The sequence below is a fragment of the Pelobates fuscus genome, chromosome 9 (genome assembly GCF_036172605.1).
Source record: "Pelobates fuscus isolate aPelFus1 chromosome 9, aPelFus1.pri, whole genome shotgun sequence".
In the NCBI taxonomy this organism is placed as follows: Eukaryota; Metazoa; Chordata; class Amphibia; order Anura; family Pelobatidae; genus Pelobates; species Pelobates fuscus.
Window position 1 is genome coordinate 50,482,393 of NC_086325.1, and position 19,057 is coordinate 50,501,449.

General features: G+C 40.3%; 1 protein-coding gene across 2 annotated transcripts in view; it reads left to right on the forward strand.

Annotated features, from left to right (window-relative positions):
• Positions 1-19,057, forward strand: part of KIAA1210 (KIAA1210 ortholog) — an 80,458-nt gene that overhangs the window by 20,535 nt on the left and 40,866 nt on the right. Inside the window, exon 1 of one of the 2 annotated variants that reach the window (XM_063431945.1) lies at positions 15,203-15,369. The exons of the other annotated variant lie outside the window; for it this stretch is intronic. Coding sequence (XP_063288015.1) covers positions 15,335-15,369 — 35 coding nt within the window. The 5' untranslated portion in view covers positions 15,203-15,334. Of the gene's footprint in view, positions 1-15,202; positions 15,370-19,057 lie in introns of those variants that run through there. 2 annotated transcript variants of the gene reach the window in all.

The window sequence follows — 19,057 nt, forward strand, 5'->3', positions numbered from 1 at the left end:
AGGGAAGGAGAGGTGAGGCAGTGCGGCAGCTGGCAGCTTTATAAAGAGCGCTCAGGCGGCTGCAGCATTTAAAGGGCCGGCGATGGCGCAGGGCGCCCCCTCCTATATGGCACTCTAGGCGGCTGCCTAGTTCGCCTTATAGGAAGCGCCGGCCCTGCCTGCAGTGCTAGATTGTTATTGATCTTCCTGCATACTGTGTGGTGTTTTAAAGGGAAACTTTATATGCTAAGCTCTGGTTTAATTTCAATGTTTCTCAAATATTTAGCATCTGCCATCACAACCCAGCTCAGTCTAGGCACAGCCGAGGCATGCATTGCCCTTGAAGACAAGATTTCTGTTCCTCCTTCTCTCTATGTGCGTTGTCTATAACGATTGACAGGAAGCTAACATGGAAGATCATGGCGGCCCCAACGGACCGGTTCAGCTAAGTTTAACAACTAGCTTTCACAAACCCCCAAAAAGTTGCGAACTATCCCAAATCCTGTGCACATTTAAATAACTGGAGGCTTTTAGCATTACTCCAGTGGCCGTTTAAAGGGAAACTATAGTGTCAGGAAAACAAACTCAGATGGGGGTAACTCACAGTAAACTAATGGCAAAGTTAAGGTGTGAATGGTTACAAGGGTAAGGCTAAAAACTATTTAACTTTATTAAAGCAGCAGATGAATCAAAAAGAAACCCTTAATAAAAACTAAACGGCGCATATAAAAACCTATAAGCAGTGAGTATGAATTGCACAAAAAACAATATTCTATGCAAAGGAGAGAGAGACTGCTAAGCAATTTGCTATTTAGGACTATTTTCTTATAGCCCTTCTGTCACGGGAGATGGGACTCCTTGTACGTGTTTCCTTATTTGTACTTGGTTTCGTCTGATCTCTCCCTGCATTTGAATGGAATCATTACCAAATAATTGTTCCCTTGTGTTCGGCTATCCGTTACCTTCTGTTCGGTTACCGAACAATCTATGTATGGTCCCCCTTGTTAACACCTCGTAATCACCAACCACCCCTGGCTGTTAACCACAAACAAGCAATTACCTCAAGTGCTTCCCTGGGTGGCCGCCATTCACATATACGAACGCACGTGCTATCAGGACTGGCAGCCATCTTGTTTCCCGAATGCAGGCAGTGGTACATTGTTTTCAATTCTATGTCTGGTTTTCTCTATGCTGGGTTCATTCCTTTATTCCGTTCCTAGAATTCCCAGTCTCCTGGATTCTTTTAAAGGTTTGTTTTTGGTTGCCATACTCATTCATTTGCTATTTATCCTTTTTGTTTTAGTGTGTTCCTGCTAGCAGGGGTCTCATTCCTCTGCTTGTTTCCTTGCAGGCAAGAACTGTATGTGTGTTTTATTGTTGTACTTTTAGTCATGCACATCTAGGCAGTTAGGACCCACTGTAATTGGAGTACTAAGGCGCAGTGGTGGGCTGCATACATCTTGCCCATTTATGTATGTCTAAATCTCCAATGTTTATTATATATAGTACTTGGTTATTTCTCCTCTTGTTTTACCTTGTATCTCTTGTCTTGTTTTATTTTGTCTTGTATTCACAGTTCATGTACAGTCCTATCCTGTCCTGTTCTTGTTTCCCACATGTCTTATGTACATGTTCTGCTTTCTGTCCTGTTCCGGTTCTGGGTTCTTCTAGTCTTGTCTTGTTATCTTGTTTGATGCCTGTTCTAGTCTTGCCTTGTTTCTATTACTGGATACATATCTGCATAATATCGAGCTCCTAGGATCCGCAGAAGCTGCATCAGGGTCCTGGTATGTGGCTGCACAAACCTTGGTGCTCCACGCCAGGGAGCGTGTGGTTACCCTGCACCAGACCCTGATGGTCCATTTCCACGTGGAGACTCCTATCATCATCATCATCAGGCATACAGGGGTCCCGGTCTTCGGACTGCCACCCGTGACCTAATGCTCCCGTTATTTATCGATTTACTTATGTTTTCTTCACCATAAATGTAATCACTGGAATACACTGCAATATATCATACTACAGTGTGGTTTTTCTTTCTTCCTTGGTTTTTCTTTCTTTAATTTGTTGCTTTCTTGCTTCCCCCTTGCCCCCCTCATTACAAGAGTATTAATGATTAAATCCAAGACCAAGAGCTGTGCTGTAAATTGGTCACATCCTTACCACATATGAGTGAATGATTATACTTTAACAACTTTTTTTTCTCATGTTATAGTGATGTTAAAAAAAAAATTAAAATAATTAAATTGCAGACACGACACAATGTGCCATCACATCAATAAACCAACATGTGTTTCCCCTGTATTCATTGTTGCAAGACATTGTTTCTTATTGATAACTCGGGGGCCCGGGTTTTTTTTTTTTTTCCTGTGGGTTTTTTTTTATATATATATACATGACAGCAAATATAACTGTGTCATGACAAAGAATATAAATGGCAATCCCCTGTACCAAGTTATCTGCAAACCAACCGACATACCAAGGTGGCCAGACCGTAAATAAATGGGTTTCATGTGAAAAAAGACGTAGCTTAAATCATATCGTATGAATTGTATTTCATTTAGAAAGTCCCTGACCTCAATAATAATACTTCCTCTTTCTTTCTTTGTTTTTTTTTTTTTTGTTTGTTTTTTTAAATCATGAGACCATGGGTAGATGTAAGTTCATCACTTAACCATGGTGATGCCAAAACAGCTTGCAATATGTACAGAAATGTGATTTGCAAGAACTAATGTCCTCCATCAGCAAAATTTTTTTTTTTTTTTAAATTCCACTGTTCCTTTAATGCCAACTAGAGTTTTGCCGTATCTCTCTATGAAATATATACGAGTCCAAATAATTTGGTAGTGTTGAATATCACCTGGATTGGTGAAATCCAAATATAGAGATTTGGTCATGGGCAGCAGGTTGCATCCTAATCTCAAGGAAAAAAATGGCTATGTAACAAAGATAAGAAAGATATTGTAATAAAACCAGCTGACAACTGTGGAACATTGAGTGAGCTAGAAATGCAACAGTAAGTCCACCATTTTGATGACTCTTGCTGTGGTAACCATATACACCTTGGTATACCACACTTAAGTCCCGAGGCGGTGAGGGCACAAAGTGCCAGCAATATTAGTTGTGGGTTTTTTTTCTCCCTTTTCACCACAATTTTAAAGTAAAAAAAGTTTTGTTTGAAGGTGATTTATACATGCAATTAAGTGGCACAGCTATGGGTTCCAATGTTGTCCACTCAATAGCCAACACATTTAAGTCCGTCTTTGAGAATAAATGTTTACACTTTTCTTTTTATCTTCAGAATATTTGAAATTGTGTAGTGAAGGCACATTAATGATGTGTTGTGGGTGGGCTCACTGGGAAAAAAAATGCTACAATGTGTCTCTGACATCAATGATAGCCAAGTGTAACGGCTTACCTTTGTTGGGAGTCTGTAGCGCAGATATATGCTCACCCTTGCAATTAAACACAGGCCAAGGTGGTCAGGTAAGAACTCACCTGGCCTGTGAGTCTGTGCACGGGGGCTGTGCAGGTTAATGCTCCAAGACACAGTACAGAAACGGATAAACCAGGAGAATAGTCGTGGGTAAGCCAGAGGTCAGTGGGTGCCAGAAATCAGGATAAGTGAGTAGAGAGCCGAGGTCAGAGGATGCCAGAAGTCAGGGTACAACAAAATAACAATCCAAGGTCAGGAGCACACTGGAACATGAAACCGCAATAATTGAACCAGAGTCAATGAACTGACACTGCCTTCAGAGAGAGGCAGTGTCTTATACCTGGCTGATTGGTGATTAGCCACAGGTGTGCTGAGAATGTTGGAGCAGCCACGGAATAATGTCCAGCCCCCAGTGCTGGATACAAGGCAAGATTATACTTCAGGCAATTTCTAGAGCTGTATAGTGGCTCAGAGGCAAGAGAGCAGGTCCAGGATTGCAGAGTACCCAGGTTCAAGTCCCTCATCGGGCACTTCTGGAGCGACCTTGTCTGGCTGTCTGGATGTCGCGGTGAGAACCGTGACACCAAGTGAGAATAACATTCACCTAGTACAATAAATACAGAGAAACACCCTTTTGAAATGTTAAATCTTCTATCTTTTGGTGATGACATATAGTACGTGTAACAAGGAAATTATGAAATGTTAAAGCCTGGCATTTATTGAAGAACCCAGATTTAAGTTTAGGAATGTGATTGCCCTCAACTGGTACTAATAAAGAGGCAAGCATTTCCAAAATAGAATAGTTGTGTTCCTAGGAATATAGAAAGTGTAGGGCATTTAATGTGGGGTATTTTTTAAGCCATCTTGTGTGTTAAATTTAACATTAGTTTCTGCCAAATGTGATGGTAATATATAGTTTTTTTTTTTCCCCTGTATTTTTCAAGCACTTATTGCATTTTGTCTGCAAGTTCACTACAGATGTATTTCATTACTCCAGAAACTGGGAGACCAGATTTGAGCATTTTCAAACTCCTGGATCTGTCTGCCAGATATTAATGATTCCATCTGCACGTATAGGAACATGGTGAAGCAGGGAGCTCTGTATCTACAGATGCTGGGGAGGATGGAACCTCTAAGATCAGAGTTGTTGCATGTTCTTTGATGTTTTGACACACTAGTGGTAGATTTAGGACTTTTATGTGTGCTTGACATATTTCTCTATTGCAAAAGTGTGGTAAAAAAAGCACTCTAGTTATGCACAAATAGATCATAGGACAAAGTAGGAATCAACAGGGGAATCCTGGGTTTAGATATTAACTCATTGAATATATATATAAAACCAAAACGTGAGTTGTGTGCTTTGAATTCATATACTTTACTTCTATGGAAATGTAGAATCACTCCACAGAATGTTCAATTGCTCAAACACCTAAAAATTTAAACTATAAATGGAGAAGGAGATAGAATAGTAATGTCTTCCGTTGTATATATTGTAAAGTGCTACGGAATATGCTGGCACTATGTAAATACCAGTAATAATAATAACATATTGCGAATTCCCACTTACAACAGTGAGCACTTCTTTGTCTCTCCAATAGGTGTCGAAGGGAGAGAGGATAAAGAGGGCTCCAGGGCGATATAATGTCTGTATAGTCTGCTAAACATGATCTAAGACGAGTTAAATATAATCCAGAGCACATTGTTCTAATCTCGGCCAATGAATCCCAATCCGTATTTCAAAGAAATTGACATAACTAATGTGGAAGTTTTCTTTACATATTGGCAATGCTGCAAGTAAGAATTTATGATCAGAATTTAAAACAAATTTGGGTCTAAAAGATTGAACATTGGTCACAGTGGGAATGAAGGAGTGAAATGGGTGGGGGGGGAGCCTAAAAGATTCTAATAGTGGTAACTCTAGAGAGATATGCAAACTGTCCTAACGAGAATCCTTCTTAGAGCTCTTTTAGTTAATGGCTTTATAATACTATGCCATAGCAACAGAATCCTAAATACGTTTGCATTTGATTTGCACAAAGGAGACCATTGCAATTCTCAGTTTCCTGCTTAAGTTGTATAACTTTTACTCCTGAAATAAAAAAAACTAAAATGTAATGTGCTTTTCAACATGATCCTCTAAACTACTTAATTTGTTTTTGTTTTTTTATCCTTTTCTTTAAATTTCTGGCTGATTCTTGGAAATATTCCCCAGATCTGTTGGCTCACACTAACCTCTGTACCGATTTGGCCTATACATCAGGAATTAGTTACATAGATCATTCTTCAGTTTATAGTGCATTCTGGGAAACCTCACAACATCTATATTGAAAATCCCACCAGGAACAGACTTTATTCCATCCCATCTTCAGTGCGAGCCTTTTCAACATCTGCTTTGTGTGATGTAGATCCTTGTTCGCATTGGTAAATAACGACATGAGGGTTACTAAAATGGTGTGGCTGTGCCCTTTAGGTAATACTCCACTAACTGTATCTCTTCTTTCTTTGCCATAAGGAGAGTACTTCCATGTATGCCTTATAGAAAATAATGGCTCTTACGATCACTTTATTGTGAGGGCAATTAATGCTGTTATTTTAGTTGTGATGTGTAGGTCAGGTTACATTCTGCTAATTGTTTGTTGTCTCTTTGGTTTTTAGTGGGATAAGTAGGTTATCACCCAAGAGCAGTTTCACACACACACACCCCTTTGGATGAGTGTCCCTGTTCTGTAAACTGATATTCGCCCTACAGAGAGAGTGCTGTTTACTTTCTTATAGTCCAGTTCAACTGAAATGAATTTGGTGCTTAAAGTGATCTCTTTTTTAATAAAAGGATCAGTCTACGCACCATAACAACTGCATACAGTAGTTTCTTGGCAGTGTCCCACCATGATAAGTAGACCCTGTTTAACACTTTCCTGGTTCCTCAAGCACCTCTAGATCTTAGAATAATAGTGTAGAAGTTGGTTATTCAGCATTAATGAAATGTGTGAAGAAAGCCCGGCCTTTATTGAGGAACCCAGATTTGAATTGAGGAATGTGATTGCCCTCTGGATCTTAGAATCATAGTGTATAAGTTAGTTATTCAGCAGTAATTATGTCAATCCTGCCTAGAACCCATTGACTGCGAGCATCAGCTAACACATTTTTATATATATTTCATATGAGCGAGACAGTCTCTCTAAGTCTAGATGGGAGATACCACAAAAGGTTGAGAATGACCGGGCTAAGATCCTGTCGGAGTTTCAGATCCATACAGAGAAGCAGGTAGTGGCCAACATTGGTTTAATTACTCATTGATATTTGTGTGTTTGTATATATGATCTACATATCTATATAATACACATTTTTTTCTAATGTTCTCCCTTCTATTTTTCACTTTAACACTAACTTCTCTCATCACTAAAATATCCCTATCCTTTCACTCACCTGTCCCTAGCAACACCATAATTATTACTTCCACCTTACTCCCCTCCCCTCTCTATTCATCCCATGCACTCTACACATACCTTTCCAGCCTATCTCCACCAACTCCTCCCAAATCCTCTACATACATACCCTCCCACAAAACTTTCAAATCCCACTCCCACCTTCACTTCCTTTCTATCCTCCTGCTCCTAGCTGCTGGTGATGTCTCTCCTAACCCCGGCCCCCTCACAACAAACTCAGCACATACTAACCCAAGGATCCACACTAATCTCATACCCATCTCATTTTCCTCTAAATCCTCCTTCAATACTGCCCTCTGGAACGCACGCTCGGTTTGCAATATAACTAAATCCACTGCTGTCCATGACTTCTTCATCTCTCGTTCTATAGATTTACTAGCCATAACAGAAACCTGGCTCTCCCCCTCTGACACTGCCACCCCTGCATCTTTGTCCTTCGGTGGTCTCCAACTTACCCACAACCCAAGAAACTCTGAATGTAAAGGTGGTGGTGTTGGGTTTCTCCTCTCCCCTCACTGCTCTTTTAAACCTCTTCCCACCCCCCCTTCTCTCTCTTTCCCATCATTTGAAATACACTCAATTCACCTTTTCAAACCCTTCTCTGCTAACATTGCTGTTATTTACCGCCCCCCTGGTTCCCCTCTTCTCTTCCTTGACCACTTTGCTGCCTGGCTACCCTATTTCCTCTCTTCTAACATTCCATCCCTAATTCTCGGGGACTTCAATATTCCTATAAACCCACCTTTGACCTCTGCAGCCACCAAACTACTTTCAATGACTTCCTCCCTCGGGCTATCGCAGTGGGCAGATTCTCCCACCCATGTAGCTGGCAATACCCTTGACCTAATCTTCACTTATGCATGTACAGTAACCAATATCTGCAACACTCCATATCCACTCTCTGATCACCACCTCTTATCATTTGCTCTCACATACCCCCTCACCCAAAAACCTCAGCCTAACCCCCCTCAACTCAGGAGGGACCTTAATTCTCTTGATCTCCAACAGTTGTCAGTTGACATTGATTCACAACTGCTGTCCATCCCTTCCCTCTCCTGTCCTTCACAGGCCATCTCCATATATAACTCTACTCTTACATCTGCCTTGAACACTGCAGCGCCACTCCAAACAAGCACCTCGAGGAGGACCCGCCCCCAACCATGGCATACTAAATCAACGCGCTACCTGCAAAGATGCTCCCGTTGTGCTGAACGCTCCTGGAGGAAGTCTCGTACACAATCAGACTTTCTCCATTATAGATTCATATTGTGTTCATACAGTGCAGCCCTTGCCCTTGCCAAACAGTCCTATTTTTCCGCTCTCATTAGTTCATGTTCCCGCAACCCCAGGCGTCTTTTTGACACCTTTAATTCTCTTCTTCGCCCTGCTGTGGCCACCCCCAAAACTAACCTTACTGCTGATAACTTCGCATGTTACTTCACTGACAAGATTGAACAGCTAAGGAAAGAATTCTCCCCTCCTTGCCTTTCTGTTTCTCAATCACACATAGATCATGCCTTTCCTACCCTTCAGACATTCTCCCCAGCTACTGACCAAGAGGTGGCTGCTCTTCTTTGCTCCTCTCGCCCCACCACTTGCCCGCTCGATCCTGTCCCATCTCACCTTATTAGATCTCTCTCCACTTGTCTCGTGCCTTCTCTAACACACATCTTCAACTGCTCGCTCTCCTCTGGCATCGTCCCTGCTGACCTTAAACATGCCACTGTAGTACCTATACTAAAAAAACCATCCCTCGACCCAGCCACCCCCTCTAACTACCGTCCCATATCCCTGCTCCCTTTTTCCTCAAAGCTTCTGGAAAGACTTGTCTTTACCCGTGTGTCTCATTTCCTCAATTCCAACTCTCTCCTTGACCCTCTTCAATCTGGCTTCCGCCCTCTCCACTCTACAGAGACTGCCCTTATCAAAGTTACTAACGACCTAATCGCAGCTAAATCCAAAGGCCACTACTCCATACTAATTCTTCTTGACCTCTCAGCGGCCTTTGACACCGTTGATCATGCTCTCCTTCTTCAAACTCTTCAATCGCTTGGTCTCTGTGACTCTGTCCTCTCATGGTTTTCCTCTTATCTCTCCCAACGCTCATTCAGTGTCTCCTTTTCTAATCATACCTCCTCCCCTTGCCCTGTCTCAGTTGGAGTTCCCCAAGGCTCCGTCCTTGGTCCCCTTCTATTTTCTCTTTATACTGCCTCTCTTGGCAAACTTATTACCTCTTTTGGATTTCACTACCACCTGTACGCTGATGACACCCAGCTATATCTCTCCTCCCCGGACCTCTCCCCTGCCGTCCTGCAACGTGTCACTGCTTGCCTTTCTTCTGACTGGATGTCCTCCCGCTTTCTGAAACTCAATCTCTCAAAAACTGAGCTCCTTGTCTTTCCTCCTCCTAATACTGATCCTCCTCTTTCGCTCTCCCTCCAAGTTTGTGGTACCAACATCAGTCCATCCTTGCAAGCGCGCTGTCTTGGCGTCATACTTGACTCTGGTCTCACCTTTGAGCCTCACATCCAGCATGTTGCCAAATCCTGTAGATTCCATCTTAAAAACATAGCCCGCATCCGCCCCTTTCTTGCACCAGATACTACCAAGGAGCTTGTCCATGCTCTAATAATTTCCCGCATGGATTATTGTAACCCTCTCCTGATTGGTCTCCCCAATAGCCGTACTGCACCCTTACAGTCCGTAATGAATGCTGCTGCTAGATTGATTTTCCTCTCTAGTCGTTTCTCTCACACCTCACCCCTCTGCCAGTCCTTACATTGGCTTCCTGTATGCTATAGGAGTCAATTCAAGGTACTAACTCACACCTATAAAGCACTGAACAACTCTAGCCCCTCTTATATCTCCTCACAGATCCATAGGTATGTCCCTTCTCGGTCTCTCCGTTCTGCCCGTGACCACCTCCTGTCCGTTGTCCGCACTCGTACGGCCAACTCGCGCTTGCAGGACTTCTCACGGGCGGCTCCCTTCCTATGGAATAGCCTGCCTACCGCCATCAGACTCTCCCCTAGTCTTGCATCTTTTAAGAAGTGCCTTAAAACCCATCTCTTTAGGAAAGCTTATGGCCTCCAAGACTAACCCTTACCTTACATACCTGTCTCTTGCCCTCTCCTAAAGGGCAGCCCACCTTATTTGATTGTAAATTCCTGTCCTAATGTGTTTTACACCCCACCTCCTATAGAATGTAAGCTCGTTTGAGCAGGGTCCTCTTCAACCTATTGTTCCTGTAAGTTTATTTGTAATTGTCCTATTTATAGTTAAATCCCCCTCTCATAATATTGTAAAGCGCTACGGAATCTGTTGGCGCTATATAAATGGCAATAATAAATAAATAAAAAATAAACCAACCTGACGTTGTGGTGGTAAACAAGGAACAGAATACTGTAGTGGTGGTGGAAATGGAAATACCCAGTGACCATAACATTAGGAAGAAGGTACATAAAAAAGATGGACAAATACCAAGGACGGAAAGAAGAGCTAAGAAGGATGTGGCTAGTAAAGGCAGAAGAAGTCGCAGTTTTTATAGGAGCACTCGAGGGTGTGACCTCCAAGTTGGAGGAGTGGCTTCAACCGATTCCAGGTTGACTCCCAGGCCTCTGGTAGAGGACCAGAGAATGAGGAATTTATACTACTCAGGAGGGGTAAGGGAAAAATTAAAATAAATTTATATCTATATCATTTCTGCCACCCCTATTCTGGAAAAAGCTTGGGTTAAGGTACAGAATCAGATCACCGGTCCTTGTAGATATAATTATGTTGGGAATACTCTCAACACTTTAAGATATCAGATGGCTAGCCAGGTGAATGTGTGCTGTTGACCTAGTGAAGGAATGGCAGCAGGATGCACTATTGGAGGAAGGCAGGTCTGCAGAGGTAGTGTTATACTCTGGGCAATGTTCTGCTGGGAAAGCTTTGGCTCTGGCATTCATGTGGATGTTACACATACCACTTACCTAGAGATTGTTGCACACCCCTTCACGACAATGGTGTTCCTTGATGGCAGTGGCCTCTTTAAGCAGGATAATGGCACACTGCAAATTTTTTTTTATTCAGGAATGGTTTGAGGAACTTGACAAACCGTTCAAGGTGTTGCATTGGCCTCCAAATTCCCCAAATTTAAATCTGATTGGGCATCTGTGTGATGTGCTGAAAAAACAAATCTGATAGAGGAAGGGCCCATTTTGCATCTTGTAGGACTTAAAAGATGTGCTAAAGGATATGCCTTGGTGCCAGATACCACAGGACACGTCTTGACAGAAGTCTTGTGGAATCCATGCCTCAACGCATCAGAGCTGCTTTGGCAGCACACGGAGTATGCCGAGCGTGCTTCAGCAGCTGTTTTGGAGGCTCTGTCAGCCTGGCATGCTTGATGATTTTTAGCCATGATAGGTCAGGGTCTGTGTTTAAAAAAAAAAAAAAAAAAACAAATACAAGGAAATGCAAGGAGACATTTTTAATAAATTGCTCTATACTTTTTAGCAGTGAGGGTAAATGTTTAGATTAACCGATCACTGCAATGATGTGGGCTACACAACAGCAAACAGACCTTGCTTGAGAAGGCAATGCCATCTTTAAAATAAATGTAGACCTAAGTGTATTTTAGACTAAAAATAAATACAGTTAAGTAAAAATTATGAAATCTTTTAAGAATACCATACCCTCTTATCCCATAAGATATTTGTGTGATTTGCGCCTAAATTCTCGTAAGAACTAGACTTGGGTGTTCATATTCGGACAAACCTGTTTTTGACTATATTTCAGCTATTCGTTCATTCACCCGAAAGATGAATGAACAAATACAAATTCTAACAAATGAAACGAAGACCGAATTGCTTGTTGTTGTGCCGTGACTAGGGGCATGTCTACTAAACGGCGAGTAGCCAGTGGCTACTCAGAGGCTTATCCAATAAAGAGGGACTTAATAAAATGAACTATGGGGACATATTGTCTCCCTGGGCCCCACCCATTGGCAGTGAAAGTGGTGTTCCTATTGTCTTCCACCCAGCTCTACCCACCAGTGGCGAATGGGGGCTGCTAATACATTTTTTTTAAAAAAAATCCCTGCCCCATGACTAGAGGTGCCCAAGCCCATAGTCACCCCTCCTAAAAAAAAAAGCATGCCCTACCTACTCCCCACATTATAAAGGGTGTGGGGGTAATAAACAAAATTACTGTAGATTGAAAAATGAATACTTACCATGACATGTCTTTTTTTTTTTTTCTCTTTTTTTTCTTCCATCGAAAAAAAAACACCCTGGGGAGGTAAAAAAAAACAAAAAAAACAATCCTTCACCCTGCGAGGACTCTGCGTAGACTGAGGGTGCATGGTGGTGAGACTCTTATAAGGTTTTTCCACGCAGTGCAATTTGAGCTTAAGTCAACCAATCAGACTGCTCTGACTCGTATTACACAGTGTGAGAAAGCTTCATATGACTTTCCCCGCCCTGCAAGCTCAGTCTGCACAAAGAGCTCTCAGGGTGAAGATGGAATATTTTTTTAATATTATTTTTATTTAATTTTTTTTTGTCTCCTTTTGTTTTTTTTGTGATCAGGACAATAGGTTCAACTACCATTATTATTTAGAATCCACATCGGAATATCATTCGTCCGAATGAAATTCCAAAGCTAAATTAAGACAAATTTTGTCTGAAAACATATGAACAAATGAAATTCAAATGTATTTTGACAACTAAAATTTCGGCGCCACCTATGTCTAGTAAGAACCCCTGTTTGAAAGAGAAGGGCTATTGGATGTATTAAACTGTAATTGACCAGATCTGGGGTTCTTTGTACACCTCTCAAAACTTGTAAAGGTTGGTTTTTAAAAATCTTTTATTTTTTAGGACCTCAAAATTACAATTTAGCATCTGTACGGGTTAAACATCACAATACAATAACACCGATATTTCCAAGATCACTAGAACACCAATACTAACATATTTGTATGATTCATTTAATAGTGCAGTGTTGATAATACGTGACCCGTGGCATTAACTGGACATTGATGTGTGTATATTTCTTTAAGCATGTTCAACTCTTCTATTTTGGGCGTATTGTGCATTATGTATTTGCGGTGTTATTATTTTCACCCTGTACAATTTTTGTTACAGTGCTTATTTTCCCTTATTTGCCTTAATTGCTAAATGAGAAGCATAACGTGAAGTTACTTGTATAAGTCATCAGCGCAGGGGACATATATTTTATGGTATTTGTTTTGCTTATACGCAAGCACTTTGTGGTATAGTCCCGAGGATCCTAGGTTACGCAGGACAGTCCTGCCATCCCTGGTTTGTTTTTTGAGTGGACACCCAAAAGCACTGTGCCACATGCGTTCAGGGCATCCGGCCCCTGAACAACGTGCTTTAGAAGTGCACTGCGCATGTTCTGCATTTAGTTGATTTACCAGAGAGGCTGTCAATCAACCTAGTGTACATTCAAACTGACATTACCCCTTTCTACAAGGGCCTGCTCTCCCCTCAGCGCAGCCCCGGGCTACCTTGGGATGGCCAAATCCTCCTGAATCTTATTTCACAATTTTGGGAGACCTGAATTTTGGATGTTAGAAAATGTGTTCAGTAGTTTATCAAGTCTGTTTTAGTGCATCACAAAGTGTCCAATTCTTCTGTAAATATGTTGATAAGGATTCGTTAGCAGAATTGTAACTTCTTAGGTTTACTAGTTCATAAAAACAAACAAACAAAAGAGCTGTCCCCTTGCGTTATGCAGTAAGTGTCAAAGTATTGGAAATGTGAGTAGTAATCACTTCGACAAGATAAATAGCTTATCTACAGCCATTACCCTGCTGATTAATTATGAAATAATCATTCTTGGAATTTACTACTGCACAAGCCTATAGCTATATTGGAGTCTACATTACAATTTGACCCCAAATTCCAATTTTTTTTTGTTTTGTTTTTTGTGTCCTGTAATCCGTATTGTTGTTGTAATTACTTGAATAAAGAAACCACAAATCTACCTTGTATTTGAAAGTTGTGTTTGACATATTTTAAATGGTATTTAGGAAGGGGGATCTGTGGCTAATTATGTGGCCAAGTTATAATTTCAATTTGTATTTTTTTTTTCCTCAATTGAAATGATTACTAGTGCTTGTTCTATGCCAGGGATAGGCACCCTTCGGCACTCCAGATGTTGTGGACTACATCCCCCATAATGCTCTTAAACCCATAATTTTGGCAAAGCATCATGGGAGGTGTAGTCCAAAACATCTGGAGTGCCGAAGGTTGCCTTTGCCTGTTCTATGCTATTGTTAATGGGGTACAGTTACTGAATTTTATCTAACAAAGGTATTCCATTGCTGGATTTTAAAACATTCACGTCGTTTTAAATTAGTAAACAAATGCAAAATCAACTCCCTCCCCGCCCCCCTTCCTATGAATTCTGAATATTAATGAGACACTAATATTGTCCTACGCCCCTTTGACCTACGCTGTCTAGTTCCTAAAACATTACCTTTTCCACTTGGCTCTTGACACTCTTGTAGGATGCTTACCCATACAATGGGTCCATCTTTTACTTCTTGATGGCATTGGTTATTTTAGAACGATATATTTTGAATTTGACAAACATGTTACATGTATATATTTTAGTTCAATGTGTCACATGCGCATGTGAAAAATAGTATCACTTACCTGACAAGTTGTTGTCTTAAATATGCTTGTGAAAAGACCCACAATACTAGCCCATACCTTGAGGCAGAAGGGGTCTACCTTCGCAAACTGTATGCCATAATGGGTGTAATTTAAATTTTACTTATTCTCCTTGTTGTTTATTATTATTATTATTGGCATTTTTAAGTCGCAAACAAATTCTGCAGCAGTTTACAATATTAACATGAACAACATATAACACGAACTACTACAGATTTTGCAAACAGAAAAGAATGTACAGAAAATGCAAATAGAAAAGAATGAATTCTTCTGTCATATTACAGATTTTGACACAGACAATAGGCTGATGAGGATCCTGCTTAAACAAGCTTGCAATCCAGAAGAGGTGGGGCGTAAAAACACAATAGAAATTTGTGATTTATATTTCAATGTGCAATTATTGTTACATATTATGGCAATGTTTCTTCAGTATAAATCTAGTCAAATATTTCAAAAACAGACACAATAGCAACATTCCGTTTCTCCTTTTGTTGCCTCTGGTTTAGTAATAAATGTGTCTAACACGTTGAGATGCTACTTTAACAGTGAGAGAGGGGGAGAGTGCGAGACTGAAAATGCAAAAAGGGGAGGTCATGGAACAAGCACAGCCTCTCTAATTCCCAGTTATAGAGATCCTGGGTCTGGCCTTTTAGTTAGGGCTTGTGTATTGCTAGGTGCTGCATGTATGGGCATTTCAAGGTTGGATCCTCTGGACTGATCCTGCCACAGATACCAGGAGGCAGCAGGGAAGGCACACAATAAGTAGATGCAGTCACACCCAGGCCATGTCTGCTCTGTATAGTTGTCTGAAAGGTAAAAAGTAAGTGATAGACTCTTTTGTTCTCTTTGTTTTGTGTGGAACTGACTTAAGGCACAGCGTCTGGAAGGAGTCACGCTGGTTTTTATTCCGGTGGCAATTAAGGCAACCCCTTAAATGCCAAATAACTTTTTGCAAAAATAACATTTTGCCATTCTTGATTTTGCCCATTGTCTTATGGTCTTGTGAGCTTTAACCCCTTAAGGACACATGCCATGTGTGACATGTCATGATTCCCTTTTATTCCAGAAGTTTGGTCCCTAAGGGGTTAAACGTATTCTTGCACGGTGTTAATATGCTTGCTAAACCTTTAACTGATGGTTCTGAGGTCTTCTCAGGTTATCTTATTAATGGGACCATTTAGATGAGCTAATGATGGTTTTTATGTCCACGTGAGACTTAATTCCTGCAATTGGGAATATGCAACTTTTTTCCCAAATAAGTGATTCTCCCCCACCCCAATTAAAAAATGAAATAAAAATAAACCCAACAAAACCCGCACTGTAATGTAGGAAATATTGAAACTGTATACTGGTTATACTGCTTGACAAAGAATTGGTTAGTTGCTGAATGCTATAAAGTGGTGATTAGTATTAACTCTTTTTTTAGTGCAAATGCACTGGGCACACAGTGGCACTTAAAGGGTTAAATATATTGAACGCACTGTTTGGATACACATGCTGTGTTTTTATTTTTTTGTGGGTTTTTTTTTTCTTATAATGTGGTTTTGTAGTAAATTTTTTTATAAAAGTGTTTTTTTGCAGGTATAACAAAAAAAAAATCTGCTTTTCTTCCTTCTGTTTTAATACTGAATAGGTAATTGCAAATAATATATATCTTGAATATAAATACGAGCATCTTCTTTAACAGTGTAAGAAATTATCTGTGTCAGTGCAGGAGACAAGAGCAGTCTGTAGTCTGTTTACATTTATGTTCTAATTTGACAGATTGCATTAAGTCACCCCGAGCACAGCAGGGTATCTGCTCCATCAAACCTCTTTCTGTTGGCTAAATACCAATTTAAAGTCCCCCTTCCAGCAGCAAGCAGCACAGTTGTTGCTTGTTTGAAACCCAATGGCATGTTGCGGTTTAAATAAGCAGATTGTTAAATACATTAGGGTTTCTTAATTATTAAACAATGGGAAATGAACACCTAAATTGCAAAATTTAGTCCAAATGGGTGAGTGGTATCCAAAGTGACTTGAGGATTTTGGAATTCCATGTTCATTTTCATACATTTCACCACAATATATTACTGGAAATTTTTATTTATTTTTTTGTGAGTTTGATATATTTTTTTAAATCCCTTTTAAAATTTATTTTTCCAACTTCACAGCAAAAAAATTAAATAAAACAAAACATCAAAACTCAAATTAGCATATTTAGGATTTTGGAACTAATGTCAGTCAGCAGAAATAGGACTTCAGCCTTTGTCCATATGTTTTAGGAGCAGTTTTGGCAATGTCAGTGGTGGGGCTGAAATAAAAAAAAAAGTGTGTGTGTGCGTATATACGTATATATGTGTGTGTGTGTGTGTGTGTGTGTATATAATATTTTGACACCCTATCCAGACAGACTGAATATTCCTAAACTAGAATTTGCCAGGAAACATCTGCAGTCTGATAATTTGGAACAGACCCACTCTGTCTGTAGGGATTGGATGAAGCTCTTCATTCCTGCTTAAGAAACTATGTAAGCGTTCCTTTATAAGAAGAGAAGGCTGCTGGGTAGGTGGCTTAGGTTGCAATAAAATGAAGGAGGATCCTTGCCATAGGTGGAACATTTTGTGGTTTTGTGAGCCATATATGGATTACATTGATTGGGGACACGGAGTGTTTATAACCCTCATGCAAGCTCTCTAGGTTACTTATAAAGGTATGTGAAATATGTGTACCTTGGCACAATGTTTTATAATATGCTCCCATGTACTTTAACCACGTTAAAACTTTAATTATATTATGAGTTTAAAAAACCCTTTACTAGCAGTTTGCATCTATTTCTTTTTTTTTTTTCTTTTCTTTTTTTCAAACCAGGCTCTCCCAGATTTGATATTGTAGCAGATCATCTATGGATGTAAAGTATATTTTTGACTCTCTTTGCATAAAATATCATGACGTTTGCTGGTCTGCAAGATGTTGTTCGGTGGTAAGTTAAGAGGAAAGCTGGATATCTGGGCAGCTTCATGTGTCATAGAAGTGACTACTTGTTTATATAGCTACCAATGGACTGGTTCACTTCTGTCAGCATTGCTTGCCTGGGGCCCGGAAAAATGCTTCCAAGTATTGCTGGACTTAAATTTATAGTAAAACCTATTGCGTTGATGCTAAATTTTAGGTAATGATTGTTAGCTTTTTAAATTATTGGGGAAAAAAGGCATTTTATAACCAGGAAATCACTTGTCGACATTTGTGTGTGTGTGTGTGTGTGTGTATATATCTCTCTCATGTTACTCACATCTTTGACATGTAGGGAAGATTACATGTTTAAAAAGACCAAGTCAGATTTTTAAGGATGCCTTTTAGTTCACATGTGCTTAGATTTCATAGAATCAGTAATTGTAAAATGCCTGCTAGTTGTAAATGTAACTAAACTGTTCCTTCTAAACAACCACTTAGTCTTCTAAACATTTTAAATGATTTTGATTTAAAAGTTACAAGGATAAATGCATTGCCTTTGTTAAAGTGTTGTTTATTTGTTTTCATCATGTGGCCATTAGCCAATGTTTTTTTTTTTTTTCCCCTCTATGTAAATTATTTAGTAAATAGTTAATTTTCACTTTGGGCTTCATCACGAATACCAGAATTGAGGAGAAATTTCATGTCCTACATGAGCACTTCTCGGGTTAATTCTCCACAATTTTAGTTAAATAAAAAAATAATTTTTTAAATGTTTGTTTTTTTTATAAAAAAAAGACAAGCAGCCATCATAGCAAGGTGTGCAACATGGGTTGACCCAGAGGTTAAGAACTGTGTGACCCAGAGGTGCCACAAAATGTTTCCCCGGTGCTGTAGTTATAGCACCGGGGAAACACTACTGCTGAACAGGGGCCCGGTTGGGTGCCGCAGTCCTTTAAGACCGCGTCCGGGCACCTGTAATGTCAGTTGGCTGGGAGGACGTGACAGCATGTCACTTCCTCCCAGCATCCCTCAAGGAGACAGCACAGAAGTGAGGCAGCCTCGAGGGGAGAGGAGCACTGCAGGAGCTGCTCCAGACTCACCAGCCAGCCAGCAGGACTCCAAGCCACCCTCCTGGACACATAAGGCAAGATAACAGGAGGGTGGCTGGAGATATAAAGAAATATCACATGTATGAGTGTGTGTGTATGATTGTGTGCATGTATAAGTGTGTGTAAGAGTGTGAGTATGTGTATTAGTTGTGTGAATATGTCAGTGTGCTTCTGTGTATGTGTATCTGTGTGTCAGGGTGTGTGCATGTATCAGTGTGTGTGTGTCAGGGTGCGTGTGTGTATATGTCGGTGTGTATTTGTCGATGTATTTATATGTATGTGTGTTAATGTGCATGAATATCTGTGTACATTGGTATGTATGTGGTAGTGTATGTCAAGCAGTCAAACACCAGCACAACATACAAGCACACTCCTGCAATCTAACACAAATATTACATTCAAACCCCCCAATATGTATATAACACAAACCTTTACTCAAACACAAATACTTCGCACAAATGTACA